At 39.0% G+C, this 16,832-nt stretch overlaps 1 protein-coding gene across 11 annotated transcripts in view; it reads left to right on the forward strand.

The window, feature by feature from the left end:
• LOC125327582 (voltage-dependent L-type calcium channel subunit beta-2) overlaps positions 1 to 16,832 on the forward strand; it is a 248,532-nt gene that overhangs the window by 10,247 nt on the left and 221,453 nt on the right. For all 11 annotated transcript variants that reach the window (XM_048307371.1, XM_048307380.1, XM_048307396.1 and 8 more), the window contains exon 2: positions 326 to 418. In XM_048307371.1, the coding sequence (XP_048163328.1) occupies positions 326 to 418 (93 nt within the window). The remainder of the gene's footprint in view (positions 1 to 325; positions 419 to 16,832) is intronic.

Consider the following 16,832-nt stretch of genomic DNA (forward strand, 5'->3'; position numbering starts at 1 on the left):
CAACAAACTGTACTTTTTAATCACTGTGACTTGGATGAATAATTCTACATCTCTGCGAGTCTATAAATGCTTTTCGAAACCCAAATGTGAAAAAACCCCAACAACAGCAAAACATTTAGGGCTCAATTGACCGAGCTTGGTGAGCACTTGCACACACATCCCATCAGTTACTTACTGAATATGTGCTTATTGATTGGCACAAAGCTGATAATCTGAATCCCTGCTAGCCTAGGAGACACAGGAAACTTTCTTTGCAACACAAACTAATGCTGTAATGCTGTTTCTCTAATCTGTGTTTTCTTCTTTTTTTTTTTTTTTTAAACAGTCTTACGGTAAAGGGGCAAGAAGGAAAAACAGATTTAAAGGATCAGATGGGAGTACATCTTCTGACACTACCTCCAACAGTTTCGTACGCCAGGTATGAGTTTTTCAGCTTGTGAAAGACTGGATGGCTTGCTGGTGTAAATGTTCAAAATGTAATTTTAATTTTTTTTTTGGTAAGTTGTCTAATCAGAGTGATGCTGTAGTCTGAAAAATAGCAGAAGTCTCTTCTGGCACAATGAAAAATATTTGGTTGCTATTGTTTTGATCTTGGCATAAAAATACTTTTTCTTTTCTCATTCATTTCCATGTATAGTAGTTATCCTTATTTTTGTTACTCTAATGGCATCAGGTGATTAAAGCTGGAGGAGGAGACAGAGTCTGATGGAAGTGCCTAAAGTGTCACCACGTGGAAGAAGAAATCAAAACCCTAACAATCCTCAGGGTTTTCCTGCTTAAAATAGTGCTGCATGAGGCAGTGTTAACCTAGACACTTTCCTCCCACATCCCAGTGTTATTTTAAGGCAGGGTTGGAGGGAAAATCCCTGGCAGCATTTGTCCCCATTGCACCGATGCTGGAAAGAGCCTGTAGAAGATGGGGTGGTGTTGTAGGCTCCCGTGCCCTGGTGTCTGTGTGACTCCTTCAAAGGGAGAGATCCTAGTGGAACATCATGGGGATCCCAGATCAGTGTGGGTGCTTGGAGGACAGCTCCATCTGGCCAGGAGAGGCTATCTGGAAGTGTATCCAGAGTCCAGCGTGGCTGTGGCTGCAGGACAGTGCTGCTGAGACTGTGCTTTTGAGGGTGTGTGTCAATGGGCGTGTGGCTGACAAGTTGGAGAGCAGAAATGGTACCCAAAGCACCCACAGTGACCAAGCCTGTGCAGAGTCGGAAACAGAGTTCTTCATGCCCAGCTGATTTAAGCCACGGTATTGTCAGTGCAGACTTTGCCATCTTTTTCAGAGAGGTTCTGGAATTTGGGAGCTTTCATAGCAGAGTTTTTTGTTTTACCATAAGCAGGCATCACACCTCCTTCTCTACTAGCTTGTTTTGCATGTTCCTTCATCCCCAAACATTTAATGACTCCACGGATGTTGCATTGATTGTATCAGTACACATCTTCTGTTTACAAAATTGTTTGACTTTGTCCTGCTATAATTGTATTGGTAGGTTTTGTGGTAGGCTGTGGATTTGATAAAGTCAGGCCCTTATTACATTTCTGTGTCAGTTGGACATAGACATGAAGTATTAATTGATCATGGGCATGGCAGTAAACAATATCAAGGTGGAAACCCTGGATCAAGTAAATTACTTGTTTGGGATATTTTGTCCTGTCTTAAAATACTGTGAAAAAATCCAGTCCTGGTAGTGGTTGAGAGTAGCAAAAGGATCTCCCATTTCCAAGGAATCTTTGTAAGGAATTCTGTGTTGCTGTTTTCCTTAGCTCCTTGTGGATATTCAATTCAGCCTGGAACATTTTTAGCAGAGTATGAGTGTTTATTTTACACCAGCTGCACATGCTTCTTTGCCTTTCTTGTTTACCTAAAAGAAATCTGAAGTTAGTTTCAAGTATATCCTCTTGCTCCTCTTGTCATGGTGGGGAGCAGGGAAAGGAGGATCCACAAGGAGGTGGATCATCAAAAAAGTAGTGATGTTGAGGTGGGCTTGTGTAGTCATTGGAGATCTGGTTGTCTCTACAGACTGTGAGCCACGATTTATCAAATCTCCAAAACTAGCATAGAAAGCAGGGTTGGTGAGCTGTAGTCTAAGTGTGTCTATATCTTTCTGAGGGTTCTAAAGGGAGTGTGACTTCAAGTGTAGATTTTACAGAAGAAATAAATCAAAATCCCTGAAATAAATCAAAATTTAGTAGTTATTTGAGTGATGTAATACAAATGATTAAAAGGTGAATAGGCTTCTGTGAAAAATCAGAGATTTCATAGATAGCTGAAGCAAAACTCAGTTTTGAAATGCTATTGTCACTGAAGATAATGAAGGGATGTTAATGGATAAATGAATTAATGAATAAATACATTATGTGAAATTATCCTGAGTAAATTACAAAAAAATCCCCACAAAACATTCCTAGCAAGTAATGTACAGGCAGAGCTGTTCAAGATGTAGCAGATAAAAGAGAGAAATGCCTCTTCACAGTTGCTGCTGAGAGGTTTGTGTCAGAACTTGGATTGTGCCTTCAACAGGCTTTCCTGCTCTGATTCTTCTCCTGGGACAGTTAGGTTTCTCTTGCACTAAGGAAGAATTGCCACCAACATGACCAGGGTGCCCAGTGCTCCAGGTATTAAACAGAATGGGGGCAGTTTTCTGCTGGCTCAGCTGCTGTGCCCTCCCCAGAAACCCTCTTGGTCTACATATTGTTTGTCTCTGGCTATCTGGCAGGATATTTTACACGGTATAAATGAGAATAATTGATTTGCAATAACCATTTATTTGTAGGGGAAAAAGTAAATCCATTAACTTTTGTGTTTCTTCAAGATGGATGAAAATTGCAGAAAAGCAGGGCAGACATATGAATTTAAACCATATAGACTCAATGATGTTCATTTCTTGTTATTTTATTTTAGTGCTATCTTAAAACCAGGAAGTCAGTTCTTCCTTAAAAAGGGATTTGTGGAGTTATTTGACAGTGGTTTTGATCTAGACATGGGATATACATAACCTGTTTGTTTCAGCAATGCTTATGATGCCTATAGCTGCCTTTTGTTTCTCCAACCTCCTTTCCCTCTCTGGGTTCCTGTTTCCTTTCCCATTTAGTTCTTGTCCTGCAACTTTTATGTGCATCTCTACAAGTACTCCCCTCTGCACTGAAGAAGGAATCCTGGGATTGTCCTGAGCATTTGTCACTAAGATCTGTCTGCATTCCTCATAAGGAAGAAAGAATGTTTGGAAGGAAGGTGTCATATTTAGCTGGCCTGTCCTTAAGCTGTGGGAGCTCTGAGAGGTGTGCAGGTTCTTGTCATAAGCATCGATGGAAAGTGGGTATTTCCTAACAGAGAAATATATTGTGGCTGGACAAAAAAAGACAAATATATTTAGTCCTAAGGAAATGTTATGCACATTGAAGGCAATTGAGGTTTTTGGCAAGAGCAAGGAGATAGGATTCAGTCTTTTGAATCCACAGAGCTGCTGGGCATTTAAGTTAAAGCTGCTGCAGGAGGGAGGGACTTCATGTCTGTTGCTAACACAGATAAAGCATTATTGTTTGTGTTTTAGTATTTCCTTAAGGACATACTCCAGTATATACCTGGCAGCTTTCCTGCTATGCATACCACATGCTACAGTAATAAAAATAATGCCAACTTTGTTCTCTCTCCTTCAAATGAAACCAAGTAACATTCAAATTGCTTGAAAACTCCTGCTGTTATATAAGAAGAATGAAATGTGCTCTGCACAGCCCTGTGTGCTATGATCTTTTCCATTTAAATCTGTTTTGTGGAGTGCTGAAGTAGAGCAGAGCAATCTATCCAGTATTGTTTCTAATGTGTATAAAAGAAGGCTTAAACTGGAGCAAGAGCATCTGTATACAATATAAAAATTAAAACCCCATTCTCTTCAATCCAGTTAAAGCTCCTTTGTGCTGTGAATTTTATGTATTGATATAGATTTTTATTTTAATTTTTACTTGTGACGCTATAAAAGCTACGAGATTTTAGGGTAATGTTTTGGATCATGTTCTATTTGTTTGTTACAAAAAAAAATGTTTGTTTAGCTTTCTCTCCAGCATATTATTGATGATATTTGAGCTTAAGAAAATAACAACAATTTGTCTTTCTTTTTATTTGGTAGCAGCTACTGCTTGTCTTTTCAATAGCAGGAGAGGGAAATTTTTTCCTCTCTGTTTTCTTGTGAAGTTGTATTGGCAATTAAGCTGTGTGTTTGAAAAGCAGAAGCATCATTGCACACCAGTCAGCTCCTAACTGAATATAATCAGTTGTCTTTAGGGAGCTAAAGGACATTGTGTTATACAGTTTTCATCATCTTTTTTGAGCTTTGGAATGACAAGCAGCTTGTTCTTAGGGTTAGTTATGAAAGAATGAATTGGATCTGATCTCTAGTTGTTGCCATTTTGACTGATGCTTGGTAATGATTTTGTTCCCGAGGGTTTCTTCAAAATACGGATCAGACAAAATAGTTTGCACATGACACTATGGCACTTCCCAGGAACATTATTTTGAGCAAATTGCATGTTCTGATAGCATTACATATTTTGTGGTTGTGCTTTGGACCCGTCTTTGTCAAGGTTTTATTTTAAATCATAATGATTAATCACAGAGGCAGAATAAGTTGTTGGGATTTTTATGTATTGCAAAGGCAGATTAGATTGTGAGATAGGCTGTTGTCTATGGACCAGCTTACAGAAATATTTAAGGTTTTACAAATCTGGTTTTTTTTCCTTTAAATATTGGCTTGATGCCTGTTATACTGTGTTCACTCAAAAACACAGCTATAAATAATTATGTAGGGAATTCATTATTCTACTACTTTCCCATAAGGACGTTTGCCTAGCTGTGTAATTACCTATTGAATTTTATGAATGGTAGAACTAAGATTTTCTCTAAAAACAAATTTGAAAATACTGACTTAGTTTTGCTCATAAACATGCCTCTTAATCTTGATTTCAGCAGAGAACTGGGCAATGTCAGAAGTGTATTCCTCTTCTTTTAATTGTGTTTTTTCTTCCAGATGTAGAGCTTAGCTTTGATTTTTAATTTTTTTTTCCTTTTTGTGAGGGGAAGAGCTTATGTATTCAGCTCATAGATACAGCCTGCCAGTGAAGTTATGCATTTACAGGCTGAGCCACAAAGAGCTGTGTAGAGTGGGCACAGATATTAGCTTTGGTCTTCACGCCTGGTACTAAACAATCTTAGGCTGAAAACCTGCCACTTTTCCCTGCTAGGACTATTCCTGCTTCTTGAAGACATATGTGAGCAAGATTGTGTCTAGCCAGAAAATCTAAATAAATAATTAAAAATAGGGCTCATTTGCCAATTAATATATTCTTACATCCTTTGTGTGTCTTAAATTATGAGACTTATTTTGCTCGTAGAGGAAAAAGGAGCTTTTCAGACTTGCCATTAGCCTTTGCCCATAACAAAATGAGGTACGTGAGGCACTTTTAGAGGTATTGTGCAAATACTGATTGTAAGACATAAAAATATATACCTACTGCTCAGCTTAATTTTCTCATCTCCTGTTTCTGATGCAAATGTCTGGGGTTGTTTTGTTAGGTTCAGATTTTTTCTGGTCTCCTTCTGCAGATTTCACTGAAAGCCACAGCAGTGATGCTTGTGGCCTGCGCTTGCTACTGTGGTTGCACTGAAGCCTTACACCAGTGATACATTCTAGAACGTCTGCTTATTTGAAACACATTAAAACTGTTATTTCATGGGGAATTGATAGAATTGTGGTGCTCTCTGTTTTTCACCATAAACTGTAAGTTATTGAAAGAAATGCATTGCACTTGGATAAAGCCACCTTACAGTGAAGTTGGCATGTGGAGTATGATGTCTGTACTGCTCTGTTCTTCTGGTGTTAGTGGAAGGAACCAAACTTTCCTCTGAAGGCCAATGTGTGACTTTAAATCATGGGCAGGCAGTGTAGTTTAGGGTGACCTGCTGTTTGTACTGAGCAGTGTGAATCAGTTTTTAGTCAGATCGAGTGAGACTGCCTTTATTGTGATCCTACTCTAGGAGTAGTACTAGTATGGGAAAGCAACTGGTTTTTTATGTATTTCTTGTTGTATGAAGTATACCAAGTTCACAGCAGGGGTGAAGGACTTAGAGCAGTGCAGGGATTCATAAGAATATGTCAGTTCAGCTGTTGATGTAGAGTTTCATTTATGGCTCATAAACGAATAAATGAATTGTTCTCAGTTCCTCAGTCATGTGGTAAAAAGCAGTTAGATGGGGAGTGGGAGGAGGACAGCTTTTAAAAGAGGCCTGGATTGGGAGCATGGGGCTGGAGGAAGGGGGAGGGGGGAAAGGGACTTTCCCTTGGCAGTTGTGGAGCTGCAGACATGGGGGAAAAAAAATCACATTAGGCTCATTGAACTATAGATTTCCTTGGCTGTAGTAAGAGCTTGAAAAGTCTCCTTTTTTGGCCTGGAGAGAATAGAACAGATGCCCCTATAAAGTATGGGATTTTGGCAGGCATGACTGGAGGGGAGATGGCTGAGAAAAACCCAGCAGAAAGGAAGTTCATTTGTGGACTTCAGTTCTTTCATGGGCCCTTTTTTGCCTCAAATGGTTTCTAAGAATAGAAATCAAAATGTTGCCATGTGTTTAAAAAAACTCCACACACCCTCTAACCAAAACAAACAGGCAAAACATCTTAATGCTCTTCTTACTTGCATTTACACTTCTTGTAGCAGGGTAAGAGAAAATTACTGTGGAGGGGGGACAAAACTAAATGTAATCCTTTATTAAAAACGGAAGGGTAGGAGCTCTCTTTGTAGCCTCGAATGGGTGTACATGTTTGATGTTACTCTGCATGCTGCTGAAGTCAACCCATCCTTTTCCAAGCAGCAGTGGAAATTTTGAAGATGGGCCTCATTTCTGATGTCTGCTGAGATGATTGCCAGCGTTGCTTTGGAGTTTGCTGAGTTGATGGGTGGGTGTTGAGAGGTGTCTGAGAGGTTATATGAGGCCTGCTGGGAGAGAAAAGGGAGATGCAAGCCCTGAATGTGGGTAGGTGGCATCCCTGGGGGTGGCAGCTGTTGAACCTCCTCCTTTGACATTCCCATTGCTGCTGTCTTGACTGCTGGCTGTGTGCTTCTCTGGGTCTGTGAGGGAGAGGAGGAATGGGGCTTTCTAGTTGCTCAGTTTCTGCCACAGCCTGCACTCAAGTTTGGCAGCATCAGATGCATCATTTTGTAGCAGGACATTCAAAAGGTGTGGCAGGACTTATGCATTGCTGAGCCAGAGGGTTTCAGCTAGTGACAGAGCTGCCTCCATGCAGAGGAGGAGGAGCAGGAGGCAAGGGCTTAACTGTTGGGGCAGGCAGAGATGTGAGGGGGTTTTAAGCATTTAGTCAAACTGATGAAGGTAAAGAATGATCTTTGCAACTTTGCTAAAGATACAGTTGGAGACTCTTCCATCATAGTGGATGGCATATGGAATGAGCAGAAAGCCTAAACACTGAGTTAGGCTTAAGCCTTTCTCTTTGTCCAAATATCTTTATAACTGGTGATTGCTCTCTGACAGTCTCCATCTTTCAGTGTTGTTCTAATCAAAGTGGACTTGCAAGAGCTGAACCTGTCAAAAGCCTTGCAGCTTATTGCCTGTATTTGCTGCTCTCTTGCATGGGGTATAGCAGTAGCTCCAAGAAAAAACTACGCAGATGTAAACAGTTAAGATCAAAATTAGGAATAGGATTGAATGAGAATCAAGTGTTTTGTTTTATTTTGTCCCCTGATAATATTTCTCCCAGAAAATTCAGTGTGGTTTCTAGTTCTTGTGTGCAGCATTGTCTTAATAAATTTGTGGTGAGATGCAAGGTTTATTATATGCTATCATAGATGTCTTCTAGTTATAGTAAGAATAGACATACAAAGGATCTGCAATGGAACAAGGTTTCTGATGCATATATTTATAGCTAATGCAGACACTGTAAAAAAATGTTTTATGAAGATAAATGCAGTATTTTTACAACTTTTTCTTATGGGCCTATCTAGTTGGAAATTTTTTAACAAGGTCTTAAAATATGGGGGTTCTTTTTAGATGTAACATGTTTTAAGTCACTTGCAAAATTCAGTTTATAATTACATGTAAGTGCATCATAAACAATTTCTTAGTTCCTGAAGTATTTTTTGTAATTTTCAATATTGCATTGATTTTCAGGGTTTGCATTTATGCTGTGTGGTTTTGATTGGGAACAAACGCCTAACAAAAGGGAACAGTTTGATCCTCTGTAAAGCAAATATCATCTTCTGCTCCAAAACACAAGCGATTCATAGGAAAATAACTGCTGGTTGGCCAATGTGCAGCAAGCTGCTTCAGTTTCTCTCCATCGTGAAGATGAACTGCTCCCAGTCGCTGGCAAGACTCAGGGAGTAAAGAAAGATCCTTTGCAATTAACCAGGGGGTGTTACTGACTCTTTTGTCTTTCACGATACTCCACCAGTACATACCTGCTCCAACTCAGGAGTGCTTAGTTTTGTCCCTCACTAAATAGATACACTGCAAAAGATATGTGCCATTTCTGTTCAATTAGTCACAAAATTGCCAGTTTTATGGGCAGTTGCAGCAGAGAGCTGTCTTCTCTTGGGCTATGTGTTTAGACAGTACTTCCAGCACTGATTATATGTTCCTGTAGACTTGAATGTTGCTTTTTTTTGTGTGATCTCACTCAGATTTTGCTGGAATACTAGGTTCATTGAAAAGATTGGTGCTCCAATACTTTTAAACTTAATTGTAAGTCTTCTCAGGAATTTACAATAAAGTTTTTTTTTGTTATCAAATTGTAGAGTGACATCCACATGAGCACAATTAGTGAGTGTTGTTTCTACTGATGGTCACATAATATTTTAGTTCCTGAATATGACTGGCCTAAAAAGAGTAGGACCTGAAGCAGTCCTAGGTATATAAAAAACTTCCTTAAAATCTGATATTGTAGAATATATGAATGATTTTTCTTCTGCCAAAGAAAGTCATTAATAATGCTCTTGAGATGTGCAGCATTCATTCTAAGCACCACATAAACCTGTAGTCCCCTATGTGTTAAATGGCCTTCATCAGATGGTTTACTAAGAGGATAATCAGGTCTTGGATAGGAAAGAGAACTTTTTCCTGCAGACAGGTGGGGAGCTGAAAGAGGGGAGGATGGATGAAGTGAAAAGGAGAAATATATTTATATATGCCTTTGATATGCTTCCTCCTATTGTCTCCACTGGTGTTTTTGAGTTTTCAGTTGTTTTGCAGATTGAACCTGGGGAGTCTGTTACAGGGTGAAAACTAGCCTTCTCTTTTATGCCATATCACCTTTAATTGCTGTGTCTTTTATTTTAGAAATACAGCTTTAAGCCATGGTTGATCAGATGGCTCTCAAAAGTGTCCTTATCAGATCCTGCTTTTGTGGAGACTGAGCTGAAGGCAGAAGTCATTGTTCCTGTAGAAACAGCAGTGAAGCATTGCTAGTTGGGTTTATTTTTCCTACAAATGGTGAAAAGTATAGCATATGTTCAGTAATCTCCCCTTAATACTTTTCTAAAAACATGTTATTGCATGTGTAGTTCTCTGAAAAATCAATTATTCTTTGTCCAGCTTCTTTGACCTTATTTATTTTTGAAGAATTCTTTTGAAAACAGTAATGTGTCAAGGAAATGTTTGTTTATAATAAGCAAAGATTAAATACTGTTTCAACCTTGTCCTTGAAATAATTGCGGAGAAAATTGCCAGAGTTAGTAATAGAGTTTAATCAGGACTTGGTTGGTTTTATACATCTCTTTCCAATGTTAGCTACAATTTATCCATCATCTGCCATTTAAAGTGAAGTGGAAATAAGATGCTTTCCTAAACTGCTTGTATTGTTAAATAAAATGCTGAAATAATATGTTAAAGTAAAACCTCCCATGCTTAGGAGAAATAGTGTTTGCTCAAACTCCATAAGCAGTTTGAACATATTGAAGGTTAAAATGTGTAAAATCTTCAAGTTCCTGTTACTATCTGAGAACAGTGAACAGTATTTAAAATGCTACTAAAACATGACAAAGAAATGAAAGCACATCAATAGATTTGACCAATTATGCTGCTAATATACTTTAAAATCTGAATGTAGAAAATTATTCAACACTTTACACAATAAATAAGTGTGATGATAAAGTATGGTGTTGAGATAAAGCCTTGGAATGAGATGACACAGCCAAGGGAAAGAGAGACAGCATCATTCTGAGGCCCAAGAAGCAGTGATTCATTGGAGATAGTCTGGGAGAATTGGCGGTATGCCATGTGCTTTTTTAATGGAAACAACTTCTCTCTGGAAGGTTTAAGATTTTTTTTTTTCTAGTCTTACTGATTAATTGCTTGTAAGCAAGAGCTCCTTAGAACAATGCTTGAATTTTTTGCACAGTGCTCAGCCTCTATATGATATTTATTTTAGAAAGATTCCTGGTTGTTTGAAGTACACAGGAGTATCACATTTTATCTTGCAAATATTTCCTACTCAGAGTTCAACTCACAATTTACTTAATTTAGTCCCATTATATGCTTAAAAATCAATGTGGTAAAATCCTGTTTAACACAGGATTTGGGATTTGATTTGCTGTTCCTTCAATCAGAAATCTGCTTTCTACTGTGGCAAAATCCATTACATCAGCCCAGAGCTCAATCCTTGCACGGCACTCAGAAAATCCTTTGGTCTCCTGTGACATGTGATGTCACTCCCTCTTTGTTATCCTTCACCCTCGTATTGTATTTTCTCGCAAAGCCGGGTCAGCTAAATCTAGGGTTTATTTCCAGCATGCATCAAATGTACATCATCTGGAGAATGTCCTATTAGTTCTTAATTTTTTTAATGGTAAATGGAGCCCAAAACCGCTGGAAAATGTGTATTTTTGATGCTACATGTCCTGTTTATAGCTATGGTTGTTTGATTGTTGATGTGGCCACTTGTGGGTGGCTTACATTTAGCTAGGAGTTCCTAATAGCCAGGGGAAATGAAGAGATGAAATAATAATGAAACCCACTGTTGCAGTGCTTGCTTCATTAAATAAAAGAAAGTTCATCCATGGGAACAAGCAGGGTTTGAGATAGTATGATTTTGGGAGATGTGTGCATCATTTGTCCTTTTATCAACACTGCAAAGCAAAAGCCCCAGCCCCAGTTCCAGAGGGAGTCTGTCCTCTCTGATGGTTCCCTTGGGGTTGCTCTGAAATGGATCTATTTGTACTGTGCTTCTGACTAAAGACTGCAGCATATTGTTCAGGAGGTGGCATTGATCTTTTCCATTTTTCTAATTTTTGTACTGTAAAGTACTAACCTGTTTAGACTTGCCAGTTCTGTTGGTTCTGCAGGCTGTTTGCAAATACAGACCTTGGCCAGATGAAATTATTATCTCTGCTGTTTCCAAGACATTTTTAATTTTCCCCCATTGGAAAATTTGTAGTCCATCAGCTTAAAATTCTGGATCAATTTACGCATCCAAAAAGAAGAGTCCTTGATTTAGACATTGAATGACCTCCTCTTATTGCCTGAATATTTGGTAGATGGACTTGGGGGAAATCCTATTCCTAGGCTGTAAAAAACTTAAACAGAAAGTTTCTAGGCAGACTTTCTTGGCAGCATACATAAGATTTTATTTTTCACGTTAGGAAAGTTGACTGTATTTGTAAGACTGGCATTATTCATGGGTTTTCAGAACACATTCTTGAAGTCAAGCAGCTGCAATTTACAGTTAATCTGGCAAACATTTACCTTTGCTTACTCTGAGTGTCACTCAGGGATTTTTCTCTGCTAGCTCTTTATAAGGCTTTTTGAAAGGTCTTACTGATGTGGTACTGCCAGCTGTGGAGCAAGGCCATAACTTGTTCTTATTTGTACTAATGGACTTCCCTTTCAAGTCTGTTTAACTGTGTATGCATAACTAAATTTTTCTATGAAACTGGTATTTTAGTCATCATTCAAGAGTTGGAAATACAACTTCCTTTATATTTCCAGGAAGACAGGATCTGCCTGAAAATACATCATTAGTTTTATTATGTAGGCTATCCCAAACCAGAGCACCATGAAAATCTGAGATGTGTATAAACCCCATCTCTGCCAACTTGGGAAAGGGCTTTTCATTGTTTTGCACTTGGCTGGCAGGAATTTTGTCAGCCACGGGAGCAAGGAGACACCCTCAGACGAGAGGGTGAGCTGCCGGAGAGGCATTTGCCAATGGTGTAGCTACCAAACTGCGCTTTGCTGGTTTGCTGGGCCAGTGAGGCTGCACAGGCTGCTCAGGTGTGATGAGGGGAGGGATTTGGATGCTGTGTCCTGGCAGGTGTCCTCTCCAGCCCCAGGTGGCATTGCTCCAGTGCTGCTTTGGGTCAAGTGCTGCATGCTGCTTCTTAGCCACAGAGGGCTATAGGAATGGTCATGTGGATTTTTGCTATGTACAGTACAGCCCGTGGCTGAAGAGTGTGGCTGAAGTCCTTATCATGCCAAAAGCCATCAAACTTGGATGCTTTAGTCCCTCTGTGGGAAGCCCCTGGGTTTGGAGCACATGCAATGTGCAGCATGGCAAGAAGAGATGCATGTAAACACCATTGCCTTTTTCCTCACCCCCCTACATTGTAATTTCCTTGGAAGGAAACAGTTTGTGAGGAGGCCCAACCTTCTGTGTTCCAGAAGTTTCTGGATTTGGGCAATGGCTGGACCATTTTCTCCCTGTGACTGCTGGACATTTCTTCCACAGGTTGACACCTGTCTCATTGGCATGGATGACCCCAGCTGCTAACAGGAGACTTCAAATCCTGTTTTGAAAAAATGCTTTGACAAAACATATATCGAAAATTGTGATGTCAGCAGGTGTTAAGTATGAGATAGGTCAGGAAGCAGACAGAAATGGAAATGAAGGTACTCTGTCAGCACAGGGAAGAATTCCCAGCCTTTGTAAGCCGAAAACCCAAAATACCAGGGTAAACAAAGGGAAATTTTCCCACTGTGGCTACAAACATTTTACAGGGCCCATTTGCTGTATAGAGTATTCTAGGGATTTCAGAATAGAACCAATTTATCAGATTGCTAGCAGTCTGTTGTTTGTTAGGTCTCTAGGCACCATAAATGAGGGTGACTGAGGCATTTGGATAAATGTTGTTTGCTCCTTATATGGTATATCATTGCCATTTAAGAGAGTATCTATTAATTACTATCCACTTTGAAAACTTGTCTGTTTTTTCATGAGAAGGTTTGGTACAATTTGAACTATTCTATTTTAGAATCCTTTTTCCATTGCTTGTATCTTGATTTTCTTAAGAGAAGAGGAGAACCTGGTACACAGTCTCTGTTGCTTAGCTTGTTTTGGTTGCCTCCAGTGGATGCTGTTGGCATTAGGCAGGGAGGAAAGTGCATTTTGAGCTCTCACCCAAGCTAGCAGCATTCTTGTGTGTGCTTGATAGTTGTGGAGACAGACTGTCTCTTCCAGAAGTTGATTTGTATTGCCTAAATTAGTCTTGTGCTCTGAAATACTCTCCAGAAGAAGGAATTGTAGTCCCACTGAGTACAGGGGGAACATCAGGGAACTGGTTTTCTCATTTAGCTGCCTGTGGTTGGTTGCTGTGAATAGTCTCTTTTGCTCATACCTGTGTCTGACACTCAGGCTTTCTTCTCGGCTGATGTTTCTAGAGCTGCTTAGCATTAATAGCACCTCTTTAGCTATTGAGCACAGATTCAGCACACATTGCTACAGTGCTTTCTATGTCTATACATCTTATTTCAATGGAAACCTTTTGCATCTGTTCTAATCATATGTTCTAATACCTGTGGGGTGTAGAATACAGCAGCACATAAGCTGTTTTTAATTTTATTGCTGTTCTGCATTTAGGAGTGACTCATTGCTTTGGAGACTGAGTTGATAAAAAATTTGCACATCTCATTAATCTAATACTGTAATTCCCAAAAAACATTACACTGAAAAAGCCCATTGTTCAGATGGTGCACAGTAATTTTTACTTTATGGAATAGTACTATGGTCTGCGTGAAACAATCCTAGGAGTAATTTTCTAGCAAATAAAAATAGAACACAAGGACTTCTTTACAGAAACCAAAAAATGATGCCTTGGAGCTCAGACCTTGGGGAGAATTGGATCAAGAGTTTTAAGAGGCTTCAGTTTCACTCTGTTAGTCAGACCATTCATTGTCATTAATATCAACCTTAAAGCTTTTCTGAACGGTGACATTTTTCTTTCTTTTTTAATATAAATCAAGTAAATTGATGACAACCACCTGATTGACCAAGAGATTGGTTTTAAAACTATTTTAAAGCTCTTATTTTATGTATGGTAGTCCATAAAGTGACTAATAATAATAATAATAATAAAAATAAAGGAAAGCCTTACACAGCCTTGCTCCCCTGTAGTATTATGATTCTCGTTTAGACAAAAATTTTAATACAGAACATAGCTAAGTGAGCTACTTTTTAAATTCTTAGAACTAAATTGATTATCTTCTTGTTTCACTATTTGTCTTTACTTTATCTTGGAATATAGTGTTCATGTCTCCCCTGCTTCTTTCCCCCTCCCAAAAAGACCAACCCCGAAAGAGCTAATGAAGGGTCCCATTTTTGCATATAAAAATTCTTGAAAGTGAGGAGAAACTGAAGATAATGTTCGATGTGGCAAACAATCATTCCTAATATGAATTGTAATGGAATGTGCTTATTGTAGGAACATCAACCAAAAAAGTAGGAAGCAAAACCAGTGGAGAGAGTCCACTGGAAAACACTTGATCATAGTCAATCTTCAAACCTCTCACTTCAAAGACAGTAACACTAGGTCAGGCTTAGGCCTGTTTTCTGGCATCTGGGTGCCCCACCTCCATGTGAGCTTGAAGACCTCCTATCTGGAGCAAAAGCTTGGTGTTTGCTGTAACATCCTTCAGGATAAGTGCTAGAGTTTGCAGCATTTTTTTATCTTCTGGGAATGATACTTTTTGGTGTAGTAAATTTGTTATGGTAATATACTAAGGATGAAAATTCTGAATGTGGTAAAATGTATTCACAGTTCTCAACTTAAGCCGAACTCCCTGGTTGTAATTTTTGTAATGCTGTAAGAGGACAGCATGATGAATTGCACATGAGAGCTGAAGCTGAGCTTTGCTTTTTTTGAAGTTATCCATAGGATGTGTGTGTACTTGCTTAATTTCCTTTTTTTCTGGAGGACATAAAAATAGTTCTCTTGCCCTGAAGTTGTGGGCAGACTAGTGGGCACCTGATGTGTGAATTTAACCCACCTTTTCTGAAGGGCAATGGTCCATGAGTCGCAGTGATTACTTTTTTTTTTGGCTCATGTAAACGACACCTGCTCTGTTCAACGTTGTATGCATTCCAGGGACTTTCTGTTTATTGCAAGTACAAACTAGGCACAGAAAATCCAATTTAAGAAATATTTCTTTAACTTCCTATAATTTGAGATTTTGACCTCCAGTTTAGGTTGAGGAGTATACCTACATGCAATTCAGTCTAGTAGGTGGTGTTTTAACATGTCTCAATTCAAGATACACAAGTATAAATGAGTAAGTGAGCAACAGGTAAATTGTATGAACGTAATTATCTGTCATAAGTGGATTTTTAGATACCCGAAGTCCATGAGTACCCTTGGATATTTCTTTTGCAGCCTGTCTCCATTGCTTGCATGGAGTTCTTAACCTAGCTAAGATAAATGCCAAAATAGTCACCTTTTAAATTTTTGATTATTCTGTCCAAACCTTTATTTCTTTTTTCACAGATAATGACATAGTGTTGGTTTGTGTATAAATTCTAGTACAAGTTCTGTGTAAAACAGGAAAATCTTATTAGAAAGTTAGGTCCCAAATATTAGCAGTTTTATAGTAAGACAAACCCAAAATATACTGTTCTATACCTTACTTAACTGTAGGCATGTTTGTAATGTTTTTATCCAAGCTTCATTGTTTTTTAATTTTCATAGAAATGTGGTTTTTAAACTGTGATTAGTATCATCCTCTATGTGCTACAGGCAGTAAAATAGAACACATAATTTTTCTAGAGTGTGTTGTACTCATACTTTCAGTATTCTCTAAAATATTGATGTGAATTAGAATAGGTTGTTTTCAAAATTTTTTTGAGAGTATATCTTCTTGAATCTTTTTTTTTAAAGTAAAAGCTGTATTATTATATAGTAAGATTTCTAGCAATGGGCCTTGTGTTTTTCCAGATACGGAGAGTCTCAGGCTGGATTTATAGATCACCTTTTGTTCCAATTATCTTCCATGTTCTTAAAAAAAAATAAAGGCAATATATTATTACCCAGATGATTAAAATGTCTACTAATAATCCTTTGATATTGAAGCACCTGCCATATGTTTGTGGGCAAGAAAAATAGTGAGAGGAATGAGAGGGAGTCAGAATATGATTTGAATTTGGTAAGGTGCTGAGACAAGTACTTCACACTGGTGTGGACTTCATGATCTGCGGTGTGTGGGTGAGTTTCCATGGCCAGGAGAGCCTCCCTGGAGCAGCCTGTGAGAGGAAGGTGGGAAGCAGCAGCTGTCAGTAGCCAGGGAGTGAGGACAGGGCATGCACCAGGAGCAGGACACACAAGGGACTCCTTGTGTCCCGTTTGGACCCTTCCTTCTGAAGGGGCTGGCGGGGGCCTTTTTCCTGAACAGTGACATCGGTGGGTAAGAGAAGGTTAATATGGGGTGGGAATAGTAAACGTGGGAAAAGTATGGCCTCTCATGCCATCTCTGGTGTCCTACAGGTGTGGGGGCAGCTCTGTGAAGACCAAGTTGAGCATAGGTGTCCAAGCAAAGAACACAGATGCCATATGTTGTTATCTTCAGT

Source organism: Corvus hawaiiensis, chromosome 1, assembly GCF_020740725.1.
Source record: "Corvus hawaiiensis isolate bCorHaw1 chromosome 1, bCorHaw1.pri.cur, whole genome shotgun sequence".
In the NCBI taxonomy this organism is placed as follows: Eukaryota; Metazoa; Chordata; class Aves; order Passeriformes; family Corvidae; genus Corvus; species Corvus hawaiiensis.